The sequence below is a fragment of the Lipotes vexillifer genome, unplaced genomic scaffold (genome assembly GCF_000442215.2).
Source record: "Lipotes vexillifer unplaced genomic scaffold, Lipotes_vexillifer_v1.1 scaffold306, whole genome shotgun sequence".
Classification (NCBI taxonomy): domain Eukaryota; kingdom Metazoa; phylum Chordata; class Mammalia; order Artiodactyla; family Lipotidae; genus Lipotes; species Lipotes vexillifer.
Window position 1 is genome coordinate 1,780,529 of NW_006789814.1, and position 21,343 is coordinate 1,801,871.

General features: G+C 42.2%; 1 protein-coding gene and 1 non-coding gene across 2 annotated transcripts in view; one reads left to right on the forward strand and one right to left on the reverse strand.

The window, feature by feature from the left end:
* SNX29 (sorting nexin 29) overlaps positions 1–21,343 on the reverse strand; it is a 569,236-nt gene that overhangs the window by 521,321 nt on the left and 26,572 nt on the right. Inside the window, exon 4 of the mRNA XM_007462815.1 lies at positions 3,519–3,643. Within this exon, the coding sequence (XP_007462877.1) occupies positions 3,519–3,643 (125 nt within the window). The remainder of the gene's footprint in view (positions 1–3,518; positions 3,644–21,343) is intronic.
* On the forward strand, positions 6,592–6,664 carry TRNAG-CCC (transfer RNA glycine (anticodon CCC)). Its single transcript has one exon. It is a non-coding gene; the product is annotated as a tRNA-Gly (tRNA).

The following is a 21,343-nucleotide window of genomic DNA, read 5'->3' on the forward strand; positions in this document are numbered from 1 at the left end:
GGAACAATAACAATAGTACAACAATAAATGGCAACCGACATTCTATCTCAAGTGTCAGGGGCGACAGGGAGGGGTGGAGACTGTGGTGACCTGGAGCACTTTTGCCCCATCTACAAAGGGCAGGGGTGCTGGGCTCCAAACAAAGTCAACAGTAAATGTAGGCCCAGAGTCACGGATCCTCAAGTTTAATAAAATCTAGAAATCTATATTTCAACATAAAATCTCATAATTTTTAAATGTTGGCAACATTAAAAAAAAGTTTTTTTAATATGCTGTGCAAGGGCACCAGTTTCCAAACTCAGTCCTACAGGCTCCCTAACTGCAGACAACCAAATGCAGTCATGCCCCTGGCAGACTCTCAGTATTATCTACTGTATTGTGATTTTCAACAATGTCATTTTATTCAGTCATTACTCTGAAGTTCAGCTTTTCTCTCTTCATCTAGAAACAGAGCTAATGAAACAGCCTTGTGGATTAATTCACCATTACTCATTCTCTCCTGTCACTTTCAATTCAGTTCACTGAGTTAGAGTGGTCTACAGAGGGGCAATAATGGGTATCAGGCCTGCTGCCAGAGGAGGTGGGGAGCGGGGAAGGGCCAGGAACTTCTTAATATCAGTCTGACCTGGGTTGGAATCCTCAGCTCTGCCCATTTACCAGCCATGGGAACTTGGGCCACGTATTAACTTACTTGAGGCTCAGTGTCATCATCTGAAAAGTAAAGACACCATCACCTATGCTGGAATGTCATTGGCATGTTAACATCACGCACCAGCTCGGGCAGCCCAGTACCAAGGCCTTGAGCCCCCACCACAACCCTGCGAGGCAGATCCCGTTATTACCCTTAGTTTACACACAGGGAAATAGAAGCTCAGAGAGGAGGTGTCCCAGAGAGCTCATGTGTGACAAGTCACTGAGCAGGGATTTCAACCCTGCTGTCTGATCGCTAAGCTACATAGAGGGCCCAGCCCAGCAGCCAGCAGAGATAAGGGAGCAGAGCAACGCTCATTCCCGTCGGATCCTTCTCTTCAGACTTCATTTGATTCATTCTGCCTGGCAAGGTCATTCCAATGGCTTTAAGAACAACCATAAGAAGTCATTGATCTGATCTTTTCCAACTCTGAGCAGCTCAAGAAACACCTGCCCCCTCTCTCGTGAGGTTTTTAATCAAACATTCAAGGGCAGGAAAGAGGTTTTAATCAGACAAGGACCATCGTACACCCGTGAATGGTTAATTAACACTGCCAACAATGATGACACAAGCCCTTGGCAACTACTCCAGAGCTGAGCTAGTTTGGTCTTTCCTTTGCTTCTAATTGGCCAGGAGGCTGCCCAGCACACCCTCCTCGACAAAAACAAAGCCAGAGACTGCTCATCAGTCTCTTCAGGATGCAACTGTAGAAATCATGCTATGACGCAGGGAGACAGCAAGAAGATGAAGGCTGGCGATGTCTTGCGAACGTGTAGGTGCTTCTGTGATTATCAGGGCCAAGTAACAAAAAGATAAGAATTCTAGTCTGCATAGGAATAGGTAGAGCCATTCTTCATGGTTAAAAGGTCAGAGCCTCGGGCTTCTCTGGTGGCGCAGTGATTGACAGTCCGCCTGCGGATACAGGGGACACGGGTTCGTGCCCCGGTCCGGGAAGATCCCACATGCCGCGGAGAGGCTGGGCCCGTGAGCCATGGCCGCTGGGCCTGCACGTCCGGAGCCTGTGCTCTGCAACGGAAGAGGCCACAACAGGGAGAGGCCCACGTACCACAAAAAAAAAAAAAAGGTCAGAGCCTCAAGAGGGGGTGAGGTGGAGAAAGAGGTTAAAAGTTTAAAGGGTGTTTGGGAGAAGAGGGTAGCTGGTTAAACACTTATTGGGGGGGCGGGTCTATGAACTGAAGCAGGTGCTTCACGTGAGGGTCTCACTGAAGCCTCCTGACAACCTGGCAGGGAGACCAGATGCTCTCCCTTTATAGGTGCAAACAATGAAGGCACAGAGGGGCATTTTCCCAGGGACATGCCAGACTTACCCTCAGAGTCTGACTCCAAAGCCAGGGTTGCCTCTGCCATGCCCAGGAGCTGCCCAGAGCCTGGTGGTCTATTCCACAACAGTTCCTCTGAGGTAGCTGCCCCACAGACAGGTAAGAAGGAAATGAGAAGAAACACAAGGGCCCAGCAAGCCAAGGAGGACTCTCGGAAAAGCCATGTCCTCAAACAGCCATCAACCAGCCCTATGGTATCCCCACACAGAGGCTAAGGGAAGCATCCTGTACATAAAATGCCACCGAGACGACTGAGGCTGACATCTGAGGTGGCCAAGGCAGCTGGCTGTGGTTTCTACGAGGACTGAGGCCCTTGACACCAGCTCTTCTCTGAACTGGCCCCCTATGTCCCTGACTTTTAAGGAAGGGACCCAGGAACACAGAAGAAAAATCAACGATGACAGGAATCCCTCTTGCAGCCATCCCCGACCCCAACAGGACCCATATTCATTTCTGAAAATGAGCAACCGGTGAGATGAACAGGGATGAAAGATCTGCTGAAGGGGTGAGAGAAAAGGGAAAGGAGACACGCCAACATGAGAGGGAAAGGCAAAAGGTTCGCTTCAGTGGGCAGAGAATTTCCACAAACACCTCTACCAAACACGGTGAGCACTGATTTTCTGCTGTGAAAGGAGGTGAACTAGCAAAAGGTGACACATTTTACTCAGCAGTGACACTGATATCACAGTAACAAGAAGGATTTGGGAATTCAGGGCGGCAGCCACAAGCAGTGTCTAAAAGAACCTGCTCTTTTAAATGTGCGAGTGGGGTGGAACATAGGATGTTGTTTATATGACATGATACACTTCAAAGTTCAGATCCAAAGCAAACCGCTTCAAACAAATCACATCTGTACCATAGAGAAGAGAGATGAAGGTCCCCACCACTCACAGGGCTATTGTGTGAACTGAGCGAGTTAATTTATATAAAAGACTAACAAAGTGCCAGGCTAGCACTAAGTACCCATGAGTGTTGAATTATTATTATTAGCATTATCCCTGTCATTCAGAGACACAGGAGCACAGGACAAGGGAAATGCTATGACAATTTTAAAATGGATGGCAGCAGAACTATAAGCTCAGAGACCTGCCTGGTTTCTGCTGCTGTTATTGAAGACAGATTTAATTATGAAATGCTGTGCTATCCTTGTGCATAAAGTTAGAACAGATTATTAGTTTCACAGCAATTGCCACACCATGTTGGTGAAATAAGCACCTTAGCTGCAGATCCCCCAAGCCCCTCGGAGACCACAACACATGGCTCTGAGAATTCTGCACAAAGGCTGACTTCATTTAAATTAAGAAACCAGACAACACCCTAACTGACTGCAAGTAAGACATCCTTACCACGGATTTCTGCACCACCACGTGCCACTGGCCCCCACCAGTCCCGCAGGATGATTGCCTTGCCCGCTATTAAAAAATAAACAAAAATTAAAAGAACAAGAGAAAGGAACATCCTCCAGGATGCATCAGGCCGAGCAGTACCTGTTTCGGTTTTGCTGGAGAAGCCTGCTGCCTGTTTGATCGCGGCTGCTGTTAGTGCTAATCCTCGACTCCTCTTCAAGCCATGCTGCAGGACGGCCTCAAACTGGGCACACAGACAGGTTACCCTGCGAGAGAACCAATGATTCATCAATCCACCCTGTGAAGGCAGAGAAACAACAGGGCAGCCCTGGCATCTCCAGGGAGCTAGTGAGGGTACACACTAGATACCTGGATTTACAGACAGGTAACTGACATGTAACTGACTCCACACCAATCTCCATTTATGCTCATTTCACATAACTTAGGGAAGCCCCACACAGTCTAGCCAAGTTCATCAGACTGGTGAAAGCACAGTAACAATTCACAAGAAACAAGGGGAAATGGAACTGGTGCCAGCCAGCAGGGGAAAAGAAAAAAAAAAAAAAAGCCAATTTAAAAACAAATCAATTCTGCGTGGGGAGGGGTTGGGTGTTAATTGTATCCAATTCACAAGTTTCAACTCTCATTCATATCATGTCCTTTATGAAACAAGATTATCTTTTAAGAGATTGAATTCGCCAGCCTGCCAAATTGGAAACACTGTGTAATTTCATGGCCTGTTACATACCCTAAAAAATAATATGAATTCTGATTCTTGTCCTTTATTTTGTTGTAAGAGATTACATTGTGAAGTCAGATCCAGAGTTGATGGAATTGTCAATTAAGTTACAATTACTGTGCATTTAACTGAATTGATTTATCAGTAACCAAAGAAATGGGAGATTCAGGAACATGTTCACAGAGAGATGAGGTCACAGCAACTACACTCAATTCTTAACAATCCTCACAGGGCTCCTGGGCCCCCAGCCCAATTGGGTCTGTGGACTTCAGAGACCCTTCCAATCATTCATGCAACAAATGTTAAGAAATCCTGAACTTCTATGTGCCAGGCACTGTTCTAGGCTCTGAGGATATGAAGGTGGGAGTGAGACAGAAAAGGTCTCTGCCTCACCACATTTCCATGGTTCTAGCAGGGGAAGATACACAAACAAATAAGCTAACCAGACCATATCAGTTGATGAGAACTTTGAAGAAAATAAAACAGGATGAGGTGGTAGGTGGAGCCAGGGCAAGAACAGGCTTAGATTCTGTGGCCCGAATGGAGGTAACCTTATGACCTGGATATGACAAGAGGCAGCAGGCTGGGCAGACAGACCCAGTGCAAAGACCCTGCGGCCACCACCATCTGGCTCATCCTTGAGTAACTGCAGGCATTTCCTGCTCCACCCACCCCCCACACCTGTAGTTATAATACTACAAGTGTCTATCACTCTGTGGGTGGTAAAACATCTTCACATCCATGATCTCACTAGCTCTTCCCATCAACATTATGATATGGTTGAGGCAGGTATTATTATCTCCATTTTACACGTCAAGAAACTGAAGCTTAGAGACATTTAAGAGACAGTACCTAGTAAGTACATAATTAGCAGCAACAGGGGTACTCCAGCCCTACCCACCCCCATGCTGATCCAAGGTAGTTTCCACTACACCCCATGCCACCAAGACAAACATGCTTTATTCTAAGACAAAAGTCAACTCCCTCCCATATGCCACCTTTACTCAAGTCTTCTGTCTACACCAGAAAACGCTAACCCAGCATCAGCAAATACACAGCACACGAATATTTATCCTCTAGTTTGTGCCCATGACAGACATCACTAATCCATCCCAGAATTCTAGGCTACTACTGCCAATGATCAAAGTTAGCCCTCCAAGAGTTTGGGGGAGAATGGATACATGTATATGTATGGCTGAGTCACTTTGCTGTGCACCTGAAACTATCACATTGTTAATCGGTTATACCCCAATATAAAATAAAAACTTTAAAAAAAATAGTTCATCCTCCACAGGAAGGAGCCCTACCTGGCATCCCTAACTGAACTTGTCCTCAACTACACTATTTGGTTTCCAACTCCTACCTTGTCCTCCTGGCTCCCCTGCACCTAGCTCACTCAGTGCCTGGAACACAGTGTGTGCTCCATAAATGCTTTTTCAGTGGATAGGTAAAAAGGTGATTAACCTTGAACCCTGGGTCCCAGAATACTCCCTCACATTGAAACAACCCTTTTTGCTGTGGCAGATGTCACTCTTAAATATTAGATGTGCATATGCTAGTCTCTCTGCATATCCACACAGGCACACATCTGAGGGCTCCCTGAAACCTGGGACACCCACCAAAACTATCTAAATCCCACAGGAACCAAAAGCAAGGCATAGCAAAACGGAGCCTGACCAGGGCCCTGTTTCATGGTGGGGTGGGGAGGAGGGCAAAAACCTTGGTCTGTGTTTAGAGTTCTCCATAATAAACCACATCTTTAAACGAATCATCTGCAAATACAATGATTAACCCAACAATCCCCGTCGGTTTGTTTGGCTCCAGTGCACAAGTCAGTAACTGCCCCACCAACTCTATAATAACATCTGGCCCCTAAGGGGAATGGAATACAGGTGAACAACACGAACCTAGTCCCCAAGGTTTGCTTACATCAGCAGCATTACCTTCCAGATGCACATAGGTCACAATCAACCCAACACAGCAGAAAACCCAGGTGGGTGTTAGTCCTATAATTAGTTCATTATGGTGCCTGACTTGCTGAAGACCAATCTACTTAACACCCTCTCCATGTCCCCTTTTCACCTCCCCATTTGACCTGAGCTTATATTTACAGGTCATTCGAGACTTAGCTCAAGGGTCCCCTCCTCCAGGAAGCCTTCCTGAGTGCTTCCTCATGCTAAGCTTCCTTCTGCTGCAGCACTTGGTCAACCTCTGTTAACAATCTGCTTTCCACAGCTGTCTCCTCTTGCTAACTTGAGTTTCCAGAGAGCAAGGATCACGCCTCGCTCATCTTAGTGGCGACAGCACCTAGCACAATGCCTGCCATCTGTGGTATATGTGACCAATATGGTCCCTCCCCTCGAAGAACTCAGAACGTGGACTTTATGTATACTTAGGTGAGAGATGCATCTCAGGAGATCTTGTATAATTTGGAATCCAAATCCAGGTCAGTTAAGACTAGGGAACCAAGGGACTTCCCTGGTGGTCCAGTGGGTAGGACTCTGTGCTCCCAATGCAGGGGGCCCAGGTTCAATCCCTGGTCAGGGAACTAGATCCCACATGCATGCCACAACTAGGAGTCCACATGCTGCAACTAAGAAGTCCACATGCTGCAACTAAAAGATCCTGCATGCTGCAACTAAGACCTGGTGCTGCCAAAATTAATTAATTAATAATAATAATAAATAAAAAATTTTTTAAAAAGACTAGGGAACCAAGGAGAACACACTGGTCCAATTACATGAATCTAAGCCCTTCAGCTTGTAGTGGGCACCCCCTGGGCACTGATTTATAATCATGTCACCTGAAGATTTTCCATTTCTTCTCACCTTGACTCAGGCATATGATACTTTCTGCAAAAATGAAAGGGGCACCTGCTTTCATGGAGCTCATTATTTTCTCAGCTCAGTCTCTCCTGTTTCCCAGAATGCTCTCTGCTGAGTGCTCTCTGACACGTGGCAGGGGAGGGGAGGCGGTGGGAGGATTGGCTGCCTCCACAGCATTTTCTCACATCTAACTTCTACTATCAGTTAATGAATTGGCCATGTTCTTAATTAAGCAGGGCACTTAACAGTGAATGTTTTAGTTTTTTTAAAAAGCACCAGCCAAGAAAATCACTTCAAGTTTTTATGCATATAGCTGTTTACCAGATGAATGGATAAATAAAATGTGGTATATCGATACAATGGACTACTATTCAGCAATAAAAAGGAATAAAGTACTGACACAAGGATGAGCCTTGAAAATACCATGCTAAGAGCAAGACGTCACACCCAAAAGCCATACCGTTGTATGCTTCCATGAAATGTCGAGAAAAGGTAAATACATAGAAACTACAAGTAGATTAGTGTCACCTAAGGCTGAAATCAGGAATTAACTGTAAATTGGCACAAGGGAACTCTTTGGGGCAATGAAAATGTTCTGAACCTGAATTGTGGTGATGGTTACATAACTCTATAAATTTACTTTTAAAAAAAAATCACTGCATTGTACACGTACAAGGAGTAGATTTTTATGGTAAGTAAATTAGACTTCAGTTAAGCTGTTTTAAAAAAAACCTGCCCTCGGGCTTCCCTGGTGGCGCAGTGGTTGAGAGTCCGCCTGCCGATGCAGGGGACACGGGTTCGTTCCCTGGTCCGGGAAGATCCCACATGCCGCAGAGCAGCTGGGCCCGTGAGCCATGGCCGCTGAGCCTGCGCGTCTAGAGCCTGTGCTCCGCAATGCGAGAGGCCACAACAGTGAGAGGCCCGTGTACCGCAAAAAAAAAAAAATCCTGCCCTCAAGGTGCCCGGTAAAAGCTTGCTGAAGGAGTTAACGAGTGGAAAATGAAATAACCTCCTCCTGCTGACTTTAAAACTGTCTCTCACCGCACAGCTGGATATTGCACGAGCTTAACTGGTTTGCTGCTAAAATTCTGCAAGCACTGGTTTTCCTCAGCTGTGTCCTAAATTTCAAGACCGCTTAACCTGCCACATTAATCTATAATAAGAATCCTAAGAATCCTGTACTTTTTTATGGCAAATGTTAGACATTTATGGCAAACGTGAGACAGCATCAGCAATGAAAGCTGCATTTTAAGAACTACATCAAATTAACCTCCTAACAGCCTAACTTCAAATTGATCCTTTCACTACGTTACAGCTTTACTAGAACCTTTTGGTGAAAAGTACAATCATGAACATGGATTGGATCATCCTCGTGTGGAAAGCTCCAATGTCACCTAGAACGGAGTCGACTGTACCCATAAAAACGGACCATTAACAGCATTAGCCATACCTCAGATTTAAGACAATACAATCATCAACTACAGCAAGGCCATCACGTGACAGTCATTTGAAATGGGCCATGGCCTACATTTATATGTTATAAATTTCAGAAAGGTTCACATCCTTTAACCGCTGAATTCTACTGGCAGAAATCAATCCTCAGTTGTAATCTACAAGTCAGATAAAGATTTAAGAATGAAAATATTCAAAACATTATTTACAACTGTGGAAAGTTAAAAACATAAAGATTTGACACTTGGGGAATTGGTTAAGTGACAATACAACACAAAATCGAATGCCATTTAGCCCTTATTTACCAAGAGCTTATAATGATAAGCCAACAGGTTTATTACATAAAATGAAAAATAAGCAGGGTACAAAACTGTATATTATGTTTTCAACTATGCTAAAAAAAACACTCACAAAACAATCTGAAGGGGATTATGTGAAAAGTTAAGAGCAACTTGGTAAAATAATGACTGTTGATGTCTTTCTTGCCTCTATGCTTTTCTGACTTACCTTTTTTTTCTAAAACAAACATTTAAAAAGTATTCATGTCTCAAGAACCAGAAATATTGCTACCTTGAGCTAAAAAGAATGAAAAAATATGGCATCAAAGTTATGGTGAGAGGGCTTCCCTGGTGGCGCAGTGGTTGAGAGTCCGCCTGCCAATGCAGGGGACACGGGTTCGTGCCCCGGTCCGGGAAGATCCCACATGCCGCAGAGCGGCTAGGCCCGTGAGCCATGGCCACTGAGCCTGCGCGTCTGGAGCCTGTGCTCCGCAGCAGGAGAGGCCACAACAGTGAGAGGCCCGCGTACCGCAAAGAAAAAAAAAAAAAGGGAAAAAAAATGTTATGGTGAGAAAAAAAACACGCAACTATTAAAATGCTTACTGGAAATTTGAAATGGCATTTTTTTTTAAAGCTCGGATTATAATGTTAAGTGAAAAAAAAGCATATCTACAAAAAGATATAAAAAAGTTTCTAACCCACAAATTTTAAATATTGCAATAAAAGAAACTGTAACATTAAAAGTTGATTTTTTTTAAGTCAACAAAATGGTGGAGGCAAACTACATTCACAACAGTAGCAACAGTAAAATAAATCATATTTTTAATAAGAAAGACACATGTCCTATATGAAGAAAAACATTCTTAAAAGGTGTAAAGCTCAAAATAAATAGAAATATTGTTTTCCTAAACGGGAAGATTTATTAAAATAAAAATGTTAATTCTTCCCAAATTAATGTATATATTTAATACAATTCCAATACTAATCACAGGAAGGACCTGGCCTAGTGTGGTTTTGGGTACAGAGATAAACAAATTGATGAAGCAGTATAGAGAATCCCCCTCCAAAAGTCCAAATAATATGGAAATATTTTATATATAATAATGGTAGCACTTCAACTCAGACGGGCAAGAATGGGCTATTTAACCAGTGGCACTGACCCAAGTGGTTATAGGGCTGAAAGAAAATAAAAATAAACTTCTGTCTCAAACCATCCCAGAGCTAAATTCCAGATGGGTTAAGATCAAAAAAATATATAAGTGGAGAAAAAATGATAGAGAAAAATACAGAAGAACCTCAGGACGGTATACTCTCAAAGCAAAATTTTAAAGGTTCATAGAATTAACCACATAAAATGTTTAAATTTCAACACGGCAAAAGATATAAATATGGTAAAACAATAAATGATAGACTGGAGAAAATATGTACAGCACACAACTGAAAAAAAATTAAGGGCCATAGTACACGAAGAGCTTCCACAAATGGACAAAAAAAAAGACATGCAACTCAAAAAATTAAAAGACTATTATTAAAGAAGGTGAACCAACAAACCATGAAGGGAGGAAATACAGTTGGCCAATAAACATAGGAAAAGATATTCAGTCTCACTAGTGACCAGGAAAGTGTCACAAATACTAAGATATCAACTTAGGACTATCAATTTCAAACCAGTCACAGACCTAGCAAGAGTGCATGTAAATGGGTACTCTGATTGGAATATAAACGTGAATTCCTACATCCTTCTGCAAAGAGACCAGGCAGTACAATTTTTTTAAATACCTGTACCCTTTGACCCAGCAATCCTACTTCTAGGAATTTATCCTATAAAAATAAAAGCACTACTAATTAGAAAATGGGCAAAAACCATGAACAGATATTTCACCAAAGAGGATACACATGTATAAGAACAGGAAAATACATTCAACATCATTAGCCATTGGGGAAATGAACATTAACACTACAGTGAGATATGTCTACACACCTATAGGGATGGCCAAAATAGGAAATCATGAGAGTACTAAATGCTGACAAGAATGCAGAGAAACTGGATCACTCACACGTTGCTGGTGGGAATGTAAATGGTACAGCCAGTCTGGAAAACAGTTGGCAGTTTCTTATAAAACTAAATATGCAAATATCATACAACCCAGCAATTGTACTCTTGAGTACTTATCTCAGAGAAATGAAAACTTATGTTCACACAAACAACCTGTACATAAATGTTTATAGCAGCATTATTTCCAGTAGCCAAAAACTGAAAACAACACAGATGTCCTTCAATGAATAAACAGATTGTGGTACATCCAGACCACGGAATACTACTCAGCAATAAAAAGAAACACGTTACGGATACATACAACAATCTGGATGACTCTCAAGGAAATTACCCTGAGTGAAAAAAAAAAAAGCCAATCCCAAAAATTACACACTGTATTGATTCCATTTACGTAACATTCTTGGAATGACGAAATTATAGAAATGGAGAACAGATTGGTAGTTGCCAGGAGTTAGGGATGGGGAGGGAGGGGACAGGAGGGAGGTGGGCATAGTTATAAAAAAGCAACAGGAGGAACCCTGTGGTGATGAAACCATTCTGTATCTTGACTGTGGTGGGGGACACATGAACCTACAGAGTGATAAAACTGCACAGAACTAAACACACACACACACACAAATAAGTATAAGTAAAACTAGCAAAATTTGAAATGCCGGCCTAGAATTTTACAAGATGTGACCACTGGGGAAAACTGGGTAAAGGGTAAATGGGATCTTTCTACATTATTTCTTACAACTGCATGTGAATCTATAATTATCTCAAAATTAAAAGTTGAAATAGGGCTTCCCTGGTGGCACAGTGGTTAAGAATCCACCTGCTAATGCAGGGGACATGGGTTCGAGCCCTGGGCCAGGAAGATCCCACATGCCACAGAGCAACTAAGCCCGTGCGCAACAACTACTGAACCTGCGCTCTACAGCCTGCGAGCCACAACTACTGAGCCCACGTGTTACAACTACTGAAGCCTGCGCACCTAGAGCCCATGCTCCACAGCAAGAGAAGCCACCGCAAGGAGAAGCCCACGCACTGCAACAGACCCAACGCAGCCAAAAATAAATAAAATAAATTTATTTTTTTTAAAGTTGAAATAAACAATTAAATATAAAAGCATTAGTAGGCAAAGACATACATATACGCAAATATTTTTATTGTGGCATTGTTATAATAGTAAAAGCAGAAACAAAACTAGACACAACCTGAACGTCCATTAACAGGAAAACAGTAAATAAGTTGCAGCACCTCCACACTACAAAATATTATGTAGAAATTTTAAAAGAATGAGATGCCAAACCTAACAACCTAGAAGCACCTTTCTTCCCCACATTTTAAGGTCTCGGAAATCCAAGTGTGCCTCATAATTGATGAAATTATCCAATTAAAACTGGCACTAGTTTTTCTTTCTTAATTACACATAAAGAAGCCATGGATGGTAGGCTGCACCATTATGTTACCTAGGGACCTGAAACAATGTCCATAATACATGGCCAAGTTATTAAAAAAAAAAAAAGCAAGTTACAGTGTAATATAAATGGTATGATTCCCATTTGAAGGAGGAGGGAGAGAAAGAGGAAGAGGACTGGGCTTCCATAAGCCTGTCCTCTCAATTATTTGCATCATCTACCATCAGGTGGGTAGACTTAAGCATCCTTGAAAATTCAGGCAAACTCATCTAGAGCAAGGATAACGAGGGCTGGGGTTAAGGCCGGGCTCCTCCTCAGCGTGACGGCACCAGCGTACAAGGCTCTCTCCCGCTCCTTGCTGTGCCAGGGGTGCTGGGACCAGTGCATCAGATCAGCGCAGGGCTCTCAATTAGTCCTCCATGCTTTGGATAGAGCACCCTCTCTCTGTGCTAAGTAAATGGAACGAAAGTAAATTGCAGCCCAGAGATAATGAGCCAAAAAGATCTCTGAGAAAGGTGGCAGCCACCTAGAAGAAACCAAAATTGGTTTTAGTTTTATCTCAGAAACCCTACAAAGATAAATTCCAGATGGATCAAAGGCTTAACTGTACACATTAAAAATCTTGTAAGTAAATGTAAAAGACCACATGCATACTCTAACATTGAGGAAGATCTTAAAACACTGAAAACACAGAACCTGGTAGGTTGGTATATGGAATCAGTAAAAAGACATTTAACCATGTAAAAATTTTTAAATGTAGTATTGTAATAGATACTATTACTTGTGCCTACAAAGATAATGGACAGATTTGAAAAAAAAATTTGCAACGCAGAAAACAGATGAAAGGTTAATTAATTACTATAATATACAAAGAGCTCTCACAAATTGACAAGGGGACAAATAATCCAACAAGAAATTGGACAAACAATATGAAGCAGCTTTGCACAAGAAAGCAAAGCCAAATAGCTCACAAATATTAAAAAAAAAAAAAAAACTGAAATTCACTAGCAATCAACATGCAAATTAAAATGACAGTGAGCCACCACTTTTCAACCATCAGACTGACAAAACTTCAAAACAACACTCAAAACTATTATTAGGAAGGAAGAAAAGGGTAGTTTCATGCACTGCCAGTAGAAATTTTTAGAAAGATACCTGACCACAACTATTAAAAATAAACACATTCTCTTTGGCCCAGCAACCCAACCTGGAAATCTCTGCCAAATAAAATCCTTAGTACATAAGAAAACATGCTCAAGGATGTCTGTTGTTTCACTGTCCATAGTAGTAAAAATTGGAAACAAAGTCAGTATTACTTCATAGGCAATTGTTGGTATATCTGCATCATGCAATATAATGCAGCCTTTTAAAAAGAATTTTTAGAACTCTAGCTTGGAAACGTTTTGACAGGGTAGTGCCAAGAGAGAAAATACAGATGCAGAACATTATATATAATTCAATTTTTGTAAGACAGTGGCAATAAAACCTGCGCGCGTGTGTATGTATACACATGTATTTTAATTGTAAAAGATTAAAGGAATGTGGAGAAACACACAGAACAAACGATTCTTGATCATTAACATAAGTTACCCAGAGGGAGGGAGAAGAAGATATGGTAGAGAAAAAAGAGCGGAAAAAACAGTTGACAAAGAAACAGAAAAAATGCAAGCTTGGTAACAGTGAAAACTCACAAGGCAGTAGTTTTCAAGATATTATCAGTGTGTGTAAAGCAACTATACTCCAATAAAAATTGATTAAAAAAAAAAAGATACTGTTCGTGTGAAGGCCTGAGGATGGCAGGCAGGCATGTAAAATGAAGTCAAATGAATGTTCTACCAGAGGAACCAGAAATTAGAAAAATAACCAACTTTTAAACGGGTTAAATCATCATTTCTGACCATTTTTTAAAGTTACTAATATAAACACAGTAACTGTCTTCTCTGGGGTGGACAGACCCTCCAGCTCTGGTCTAGACACAAACACCACTTGGGATTCTTTTGGCAGATGAGGAGCTTCAAAGTCAGGAACAGGAGATGGCAGCTGAGAAGGAATCAGCTGAAGAAGCTGGTAAATCAAAAGCGAAAAAGAGGATGGAGAAAAGTAAGAGCCCCTCAATGCAGAAGGGGTGAGGAAATGGTTAATGTGTATCAAGTCAGTGGCCAAGGTGGTCCAGTGCTTAAGACTCCAAGCTTCCACTGCAGGGGCACAGGTTCGATCCCTGGTTGGGGAACTAAGAGCCCGCATGCTGCAGTGTGGTCAAAAAAAAAAAAAAAAATCAAAGTCAGTGGCCAAGGGATCTTCAAGTTTGGTCAGAGTCCATAGCCTGGGCGAAAGAAAACTTCACACCGAAAGCTTCCTTTAAACAAACAATAGAGTCACAGATGTAGAAAACAAACTTATGGTTACGGGTGGTGGGGAGGGATAAATTGGGAGATTGGGATTGACATACACACTACCATATATAAAATAGATAGCATAGGGAACTCTATTCAATACTCTGTAAAGACGTATATGGGAAAAGAATCTAAAAAACAGTGGATGTATCTATATGTGTAACTGATTCACTTTGCTGTACAGCAGAGACTAACACAACATTGTAAATCATCCACACTCCAATTAAAAAACAAAAACAAATAAGATGCAGGCAACTCTGAAGTACAGATGTACCTTTGAAAAAGCAAAGGTCACTCATAATAAAATTTACAGCCTGTTACTAGAGCCAAAAATATAAAGATAAATAAAACAAACAAAATTTAAAACAATATACATTTGTTCTGATTTCTGGTCATCTCTTAGAGCCAGAGCATTTATGTCTCATCCCCCATGTCAGTCAATCTTACCAAGCCTCAGTCCTAAGCCTTCTGTCCCTTCTCTCAATACCATCACCTCCACTCAGCTTCCTTGCCTACTGCACAGAGCCACAGCCTCTGGCTCCAACCCCAGGTCCCATCTCACCTGCCCATCCCCCTGGCATGCTGATCAGCAGCTACCCTCCTGAAATGCAAATCTGACAACATCATTATCTTTCTTACCACAGTTTACTATGGGTATATGGTACATGACATAATTTTAGGGGGACCATGAATGAACATTTTTAGGTTAATCATTTTACTATGTCAAGAAAAAAATAGAGGGCTTCCCTGGTGGCACAGTGGTTGAGAGTCTGCCTGCCGATGCAGGGGACATGGGTTCGTGCCCCGGTCCGGGAAGATCCCACATGCCGCGGAGCGACTGGGCCCGTGAGCCATGGCTGCTGAGCCTGCGCGTCCGGAGCCTGTGCTCCGCAACGGGAGAGGCCACAACAGTGAGAAGCCCGCGTACCAAAAAAAGAGAAAAAAATAGAAGTAGCCATCAATCTTTGATTTCACTGACGGCTTATGACAAGACCAGAGTAGACAAGGCCTTGAAATTCCACCTCAAGCCAATCTCTGGCTCAGATGGTATACGGAAATGGCAAAAATTGTGAAGAGTATACAAATAGCCATAGTTTAAGAAATAATACCCTAGTGGATAAAGTTCAAACACTTCCCCATGACAGCAAGCCAAGAATCTACTGACCTTCCAGCCCATCTCCCAACACATACAACACATCATCCATGATTCCACTACTTTCTCACACACCCCTGCATCTTCACATTTGCTACTCCTGCTGCCTGGAAGTCCCATCCTGCCCATTTGACCACTAAAGACCCTGTACTCGCCTCTCACGTCTATACTATGTAATTATTACCACAGGCCACCATGACTGTCTGCAATTTACATGTCCATTGCCCAGGCTCAATTCTGAGTTCCTTAAGAACAGCAATCATCTCATCCAGTTTGCAGCCCCAGTGCCAACCCAGTGACCTATAAACAAGTATCTGCTAAATGAAGGAATTAATGAGCAATCATTCCAGCCTTTAGTTTCCAAATTAGCCAAAACACTGGTATGTCTAGTCATAGGAAGAAAATGTATTGCGCTTACTAAGTTCTCATTGGGTGTATCAAGCAAATAATATTACATCTAATCCTCACTTCAACCCTAGGAAGTGGGTACCACGATCATCATCTAATTTTACAGATCATGCAAGAGAGGCCTAGAGAAGCTGAGCAAGTCCTAAATTACACAGCTGGTAACTGGTGATTTGTGGACCGAGTGGGCATGAAGATAAGTACGCCTGACTCCAAAGCTCATACTTCATGCTCAAGGCCTCTCTCCACACCAGGATAGGGGTGATGTTGATGATGACCGTGCTTACATATGATTTCCTATGGGCCAAGCACTGCTCTCGGCAGCTATCAATATAAACAATATAAATATTAAAATTCACATGGAAATGTGCTCAGATTTGCTAAATGCCCTAGGGCTCCCCATTTGCTAAAAATTATCTTTTTCAAAAAGAAATCAATTCATTTGATCAATAAAGTAAAATGAAAGAATATGCAATGTGGAATTATCTACCACAGAGCCTCAAAGTGGAAATCAAGTGCACAGGGCTGGTGAGATAAGAAATCCAATTAATGAACCCCAGGGTTTTTTGCCAGGATGAGAAGAATTAGAACATCCAGTCAACACCTCAAACCACTAAGAGGCTGGTGAGGAACCTGTGACAAACTGAAGATTAAAAAATCACATGATGAAATTCAGAGACATTTAAAAGAGGAAAAGGAATGTCTGAAAAAGCCATTCAGTTTCATAAGCGTCCAGAGGAATACACAGGACAGTTTTCAACTGTACTAAGAAACATTAGGGAACAGCAAAGAGCAGCTGTTTGTTGTTTAGCTTCCTAAAAAGTTCAAAACTGTTTTGAATTCCTTAACAGGTAAAGAAAAATCACCAAAACAAAGCTCTCTTCCCTGGCATGTTTTGGAAGGAGAAGAAATTCTCCTCTCTGACTTCTTCTGACATAGTCACCTGAACGAGTAACAAAAATTTACAATTTCTAAATGAGGCAAATACCCAAAGCCAACTCACTGCCACCCATAACGGCAGAATGTCAAGACACTTCACACAAAATTATAATGGCAGTAACACAAATGTCAAGACACTTCACACAAAATTATAATGGCAGTAACAACAGCTAACAATTTCTAGAAACTTACTAGCTGCCAGGCACTGTTCTAAGGGCTGCACATGAACTAACTCACAACTCTATGAAGTGAATATTATCACTACTCTCCCCATTTACATACAAGAACACTGAGGCACAAGCAAGTCAGAAACTTGCCCGCAGTCCAACACGACCGGGAACTGGCAACACCAGGATTCAAACTCTGAGCTCCAAATCCCACGCTCACTCTGCTGCCCCACAGTTTCGGTTGCTCTTTCTAATTCAATGGGAAAACTCAGCATGTTCTGTAATTCCACATGGGAAGAAGCAGCATCTGTGGAGCATGAGCATATCTAGAGGTAACTTCCAGTGCCTCTGAGCTCTTGGGCCATTCTTTCTAGAAGGCAAACTATTCAAAAGATACAAGAGAGCCTCCCCACAGGCCAGTCTGACTGAGAGAATGAGGAATAATTTTTTTTTTTTTTTGCAGTACGCGGGCCTCTCACTGTTGTGGCCTCTCCCGTTGCGGAGCACAGGCTCCGGACGTGCAGGCTCAGTGGCCATGGCTCACGGGCCCAGCCGCTCCGTGGCATGTGGGATCTTCCCGGACCGGGGCACGAACCCGTGTCCCCTGCATCGGCAGGCGGACTCTCAACCACTGCCCCACCAGGGAAGCCCAAAATGAGGAATAATTTTAACGAAGCACAAGAACAGGTCGTCCTTAGGGGAAAACAAAGCAGGAGAACAAGGCCAACAGGATGGGACAAGGAGCCCGTGCGTTTTGACTGCCACCACTTCCGCCAGTTTCTGAGGACAAAATCTGAAGGGAAAAAACAAGTGCTGCCTGTCACTTCCCTTCCTGTCAATGTTGTTTTATACTTCACGTGAGGACTGTTGCATCTTGCCGTGTAATCTCGCAAGACCAAACAAATCTCTCAGGCACGCAAGCACTCACACACTCGGGCAGGCACACTCACACACAAGCATACTCACATTTGGGATTTTCACAGAATAATACTGTATATCATGTAGGCCCCCATACCCAACAGCTGCGGTCCAGCCCGCTTTTTCTTTCCTCAACGTCTGTTGTCCACAGACACCTCGGCCACTTTTGTCACACGTGAGGATATTTCTATTATTTACTTGTCTTGAGTCCGACTCACTTTTTCGACTTGTATAAACCTGTTTTAAAAGGAAAAACTCTATCGCAGTTGCAGATGTAAAGCCAACATTGTGGGCCCTCAACAGAGTAGCCCTAAAAGTAAATACCATCCAAATAAAGTATAAAATCCTGTCTCTGCTGCTGTCAGGGGAGGACTGCTTGAAACCTGTAAGCTCTGTTTACAGAGAGGCAGGGGGTGTTTGAGATACTGTTTTCAACTGTATGATACTACTATTCTGGTATGTCAAAAAAATGATCAAATATTGGCAATTTAATTTAATTCAGCTTAATATTAATACCAAACCAAGTCTTTCCCCCAATATCACTGCAATTTAAAAGGAACTGAAAGGAGAATAACTGAGCCACTGGGCAACTGAAAGGAATGTAATGCTGTGATATTTAACACTTAAAATAATGTTAAGTACCTGCAATGACACAAATCTCTCATTTGGGGAAACTCTGTGCTGGGAAAACAAGAAGGGATGTGGTAGAGAGTAAGGACCAAGCTGGGAAAATATGCAGTCTGTGCTCCAGCCCCATTCCACTGCCTAAAGGTATTTTCAAACTACACAGAACTGTCATGGGAAAGATTATAATATGGCAGTGACAGGAACAACTGCTGCGCGTTTTGCCACCCTATATTCACTCCACCTTCATAACAGCACCCAGATTTCATTTTGGAGGGTTATTTCTTCCTTACTGGATACTGTCTTGGGGGAATGATGATGAACCCAAGTAGACAACTTCACACTATGTAAGTCAACAGGGTCCCAGGAAGCTCCATCAGCCAATCCTTCTGCTAGTGGCCAGGAGGCAGCCACGTGACCTGAGAGTGGTCACTCAGGTGCCTCCTCCCTGGAATGCCAACCTTGGGCAGAATGAGAGCGGGTCAGAAAGCAGCTGGTGTCCACTCCTGCAGCAGGGCCTTAACTGGACCATTCCTGGACTCCTTCCTGTTTCCAAACCTGACCTGTCATCAATTCCATGAGCTCACAATATCCTCAACTGGAGTAAATTTCTGTTGCCTCTTACCAAAGAGCCCTGGCAGATACACCAGTGCACCATCCTTTCCAAGGTTCCTACTGATATTCATCCAACCAGCTAGACTCACCAGCTGCAACCAGAAGCCAACCCCTCACAGTCCTGCCTAGAACTTTTCCTAAGATGGTAAATTTAAAATGGCATCCAGATTAGAAATGAAAAAGGAGAAGTAACAACTGATACTGCAGAAATACAAAGGATCATGAGAAATTACTACAGGCCACTCTATGCCAATAAAATGGACAACCTGGAAGAAAAGGACAAATTCTTAGAAAAGCACAACCTTCCGAGACCAAACCAGGAAGAAATAGAAAATATAAACAGACCAATCACAAGCACTGAAATTGAGACTGTGATTAAAAATCTTCCAACAAACAAAAGCCCAGTACCAGATGGCTTCACCAGCGAATTCTATCAAACATTTAGAGAAGAGCTAACACCTATCCTTCTCAAACTCTTCCAAAATATAGCAGAGGGAGGAACACTCCCAAACTCATTCTACGAGGCCACCATCACCCTGATACCAAAACCACACAAGGATGTCACAAAGAAAGAAAACTACAGGCCAATATTTGCAAATGAAGCAACTGACAAAAAAGTAGTTCATCAACTACTGATGAACAAAGCTGCAAAAATCTTCAACAAAATGCTAGCAAACAGAATCCAACAGCACATTAAAAGGATCATACACCATGATCAAGTGGGGTTTACCCCAGGAATGCAAGGATTCTTCAACATATGCAAATCAACCAATGTGATATACCATATTAACAAATTGAAGGAGAAAATCCATATGATTATCTCAATAGATGCAGAAAAAGCTTTCGACAAAATTCAACACCCATTTATGATGGGTAGGCAAAGAAAGTAGGCATAGAGGGAACTTATCTCAACATAATAAAGACCATATATGACAAACCCACAGCCAACATTGTTCTCAATGGTGAAAAACTGAAACCATTTCCTCTAAGATCAGGAACAAGACAAGGTTGTCCACTCTCACCACTATTATTCAACATAGTTTTGGAAGTTTTAGCCACAGCAATCTGAGAAGAAAAGGAAATAAAAGGAATCCAAATCAGAAAAGAAGTAAAGCTGTCACTGTTTGCAGATGACATGATACTATACATAGAGAAACCTAAAGATGCTACCAGAAAACTACTAGAGCTAATCAATGAATTTGGTAAAGTAGCAGGATACAAAATTAATGCACAGAAATCTCTTGCATTCCTATACACTAATGATGAAAAATCTGAAAGAGAAATTAAGGAAACACTCACATTTACCACTGCAACAAAAAGAATAAAATACCTAGAAATAAACCTACCTAAGGAGACAAAAGACCTGTATGCAGAAAACTATAAGACACTGATGAAAGAAATTAAGGATGATACAAACAGATGGAGAGATATACCATGTTCTTGGATTGGAAGAATCAACATTGTGAAAATGACTATACTAGCCAAAGCAATCTACAGATTCAATGCAATCCCTGTCAAACTACCAATGGCATTTTTCACAGAACTAGAACAAAAAATTTCACAATTTGTATGGAAACACAAAAGACCCCGAATAGCCAAAGCAATCTTGAGAAACAGAAATGGAGCTAGAGGAATCAAGCTCCCTGACTTCAAACTATACTACAAAGCTACAGTAATCAAGACAGTATGGTACTGGCACAAAAACAGAAATATAGATCAATGGAATAGGATAGAAAACCCAGGGATAAACCCACACATATACGGTCACCTTATTTTTGATAAAGGAGGCAAGAATATACAATGGAGAAAAGACAGCCTCTTCAATAAGTGGTGCTTGGAAAACTGGACAGCTACATGTAAAAGAATGAAATTAGAACACTCTCTAACACCATACACAAAAAAAACTCAAAACGGGCTTCCCTGGTGGCGCAGTGGTTGAGAGTCCGCCTGCCAATGCAGGAGACACAGGTTCGTGCCCTGGTCCGGGAAGATCCCACATGCC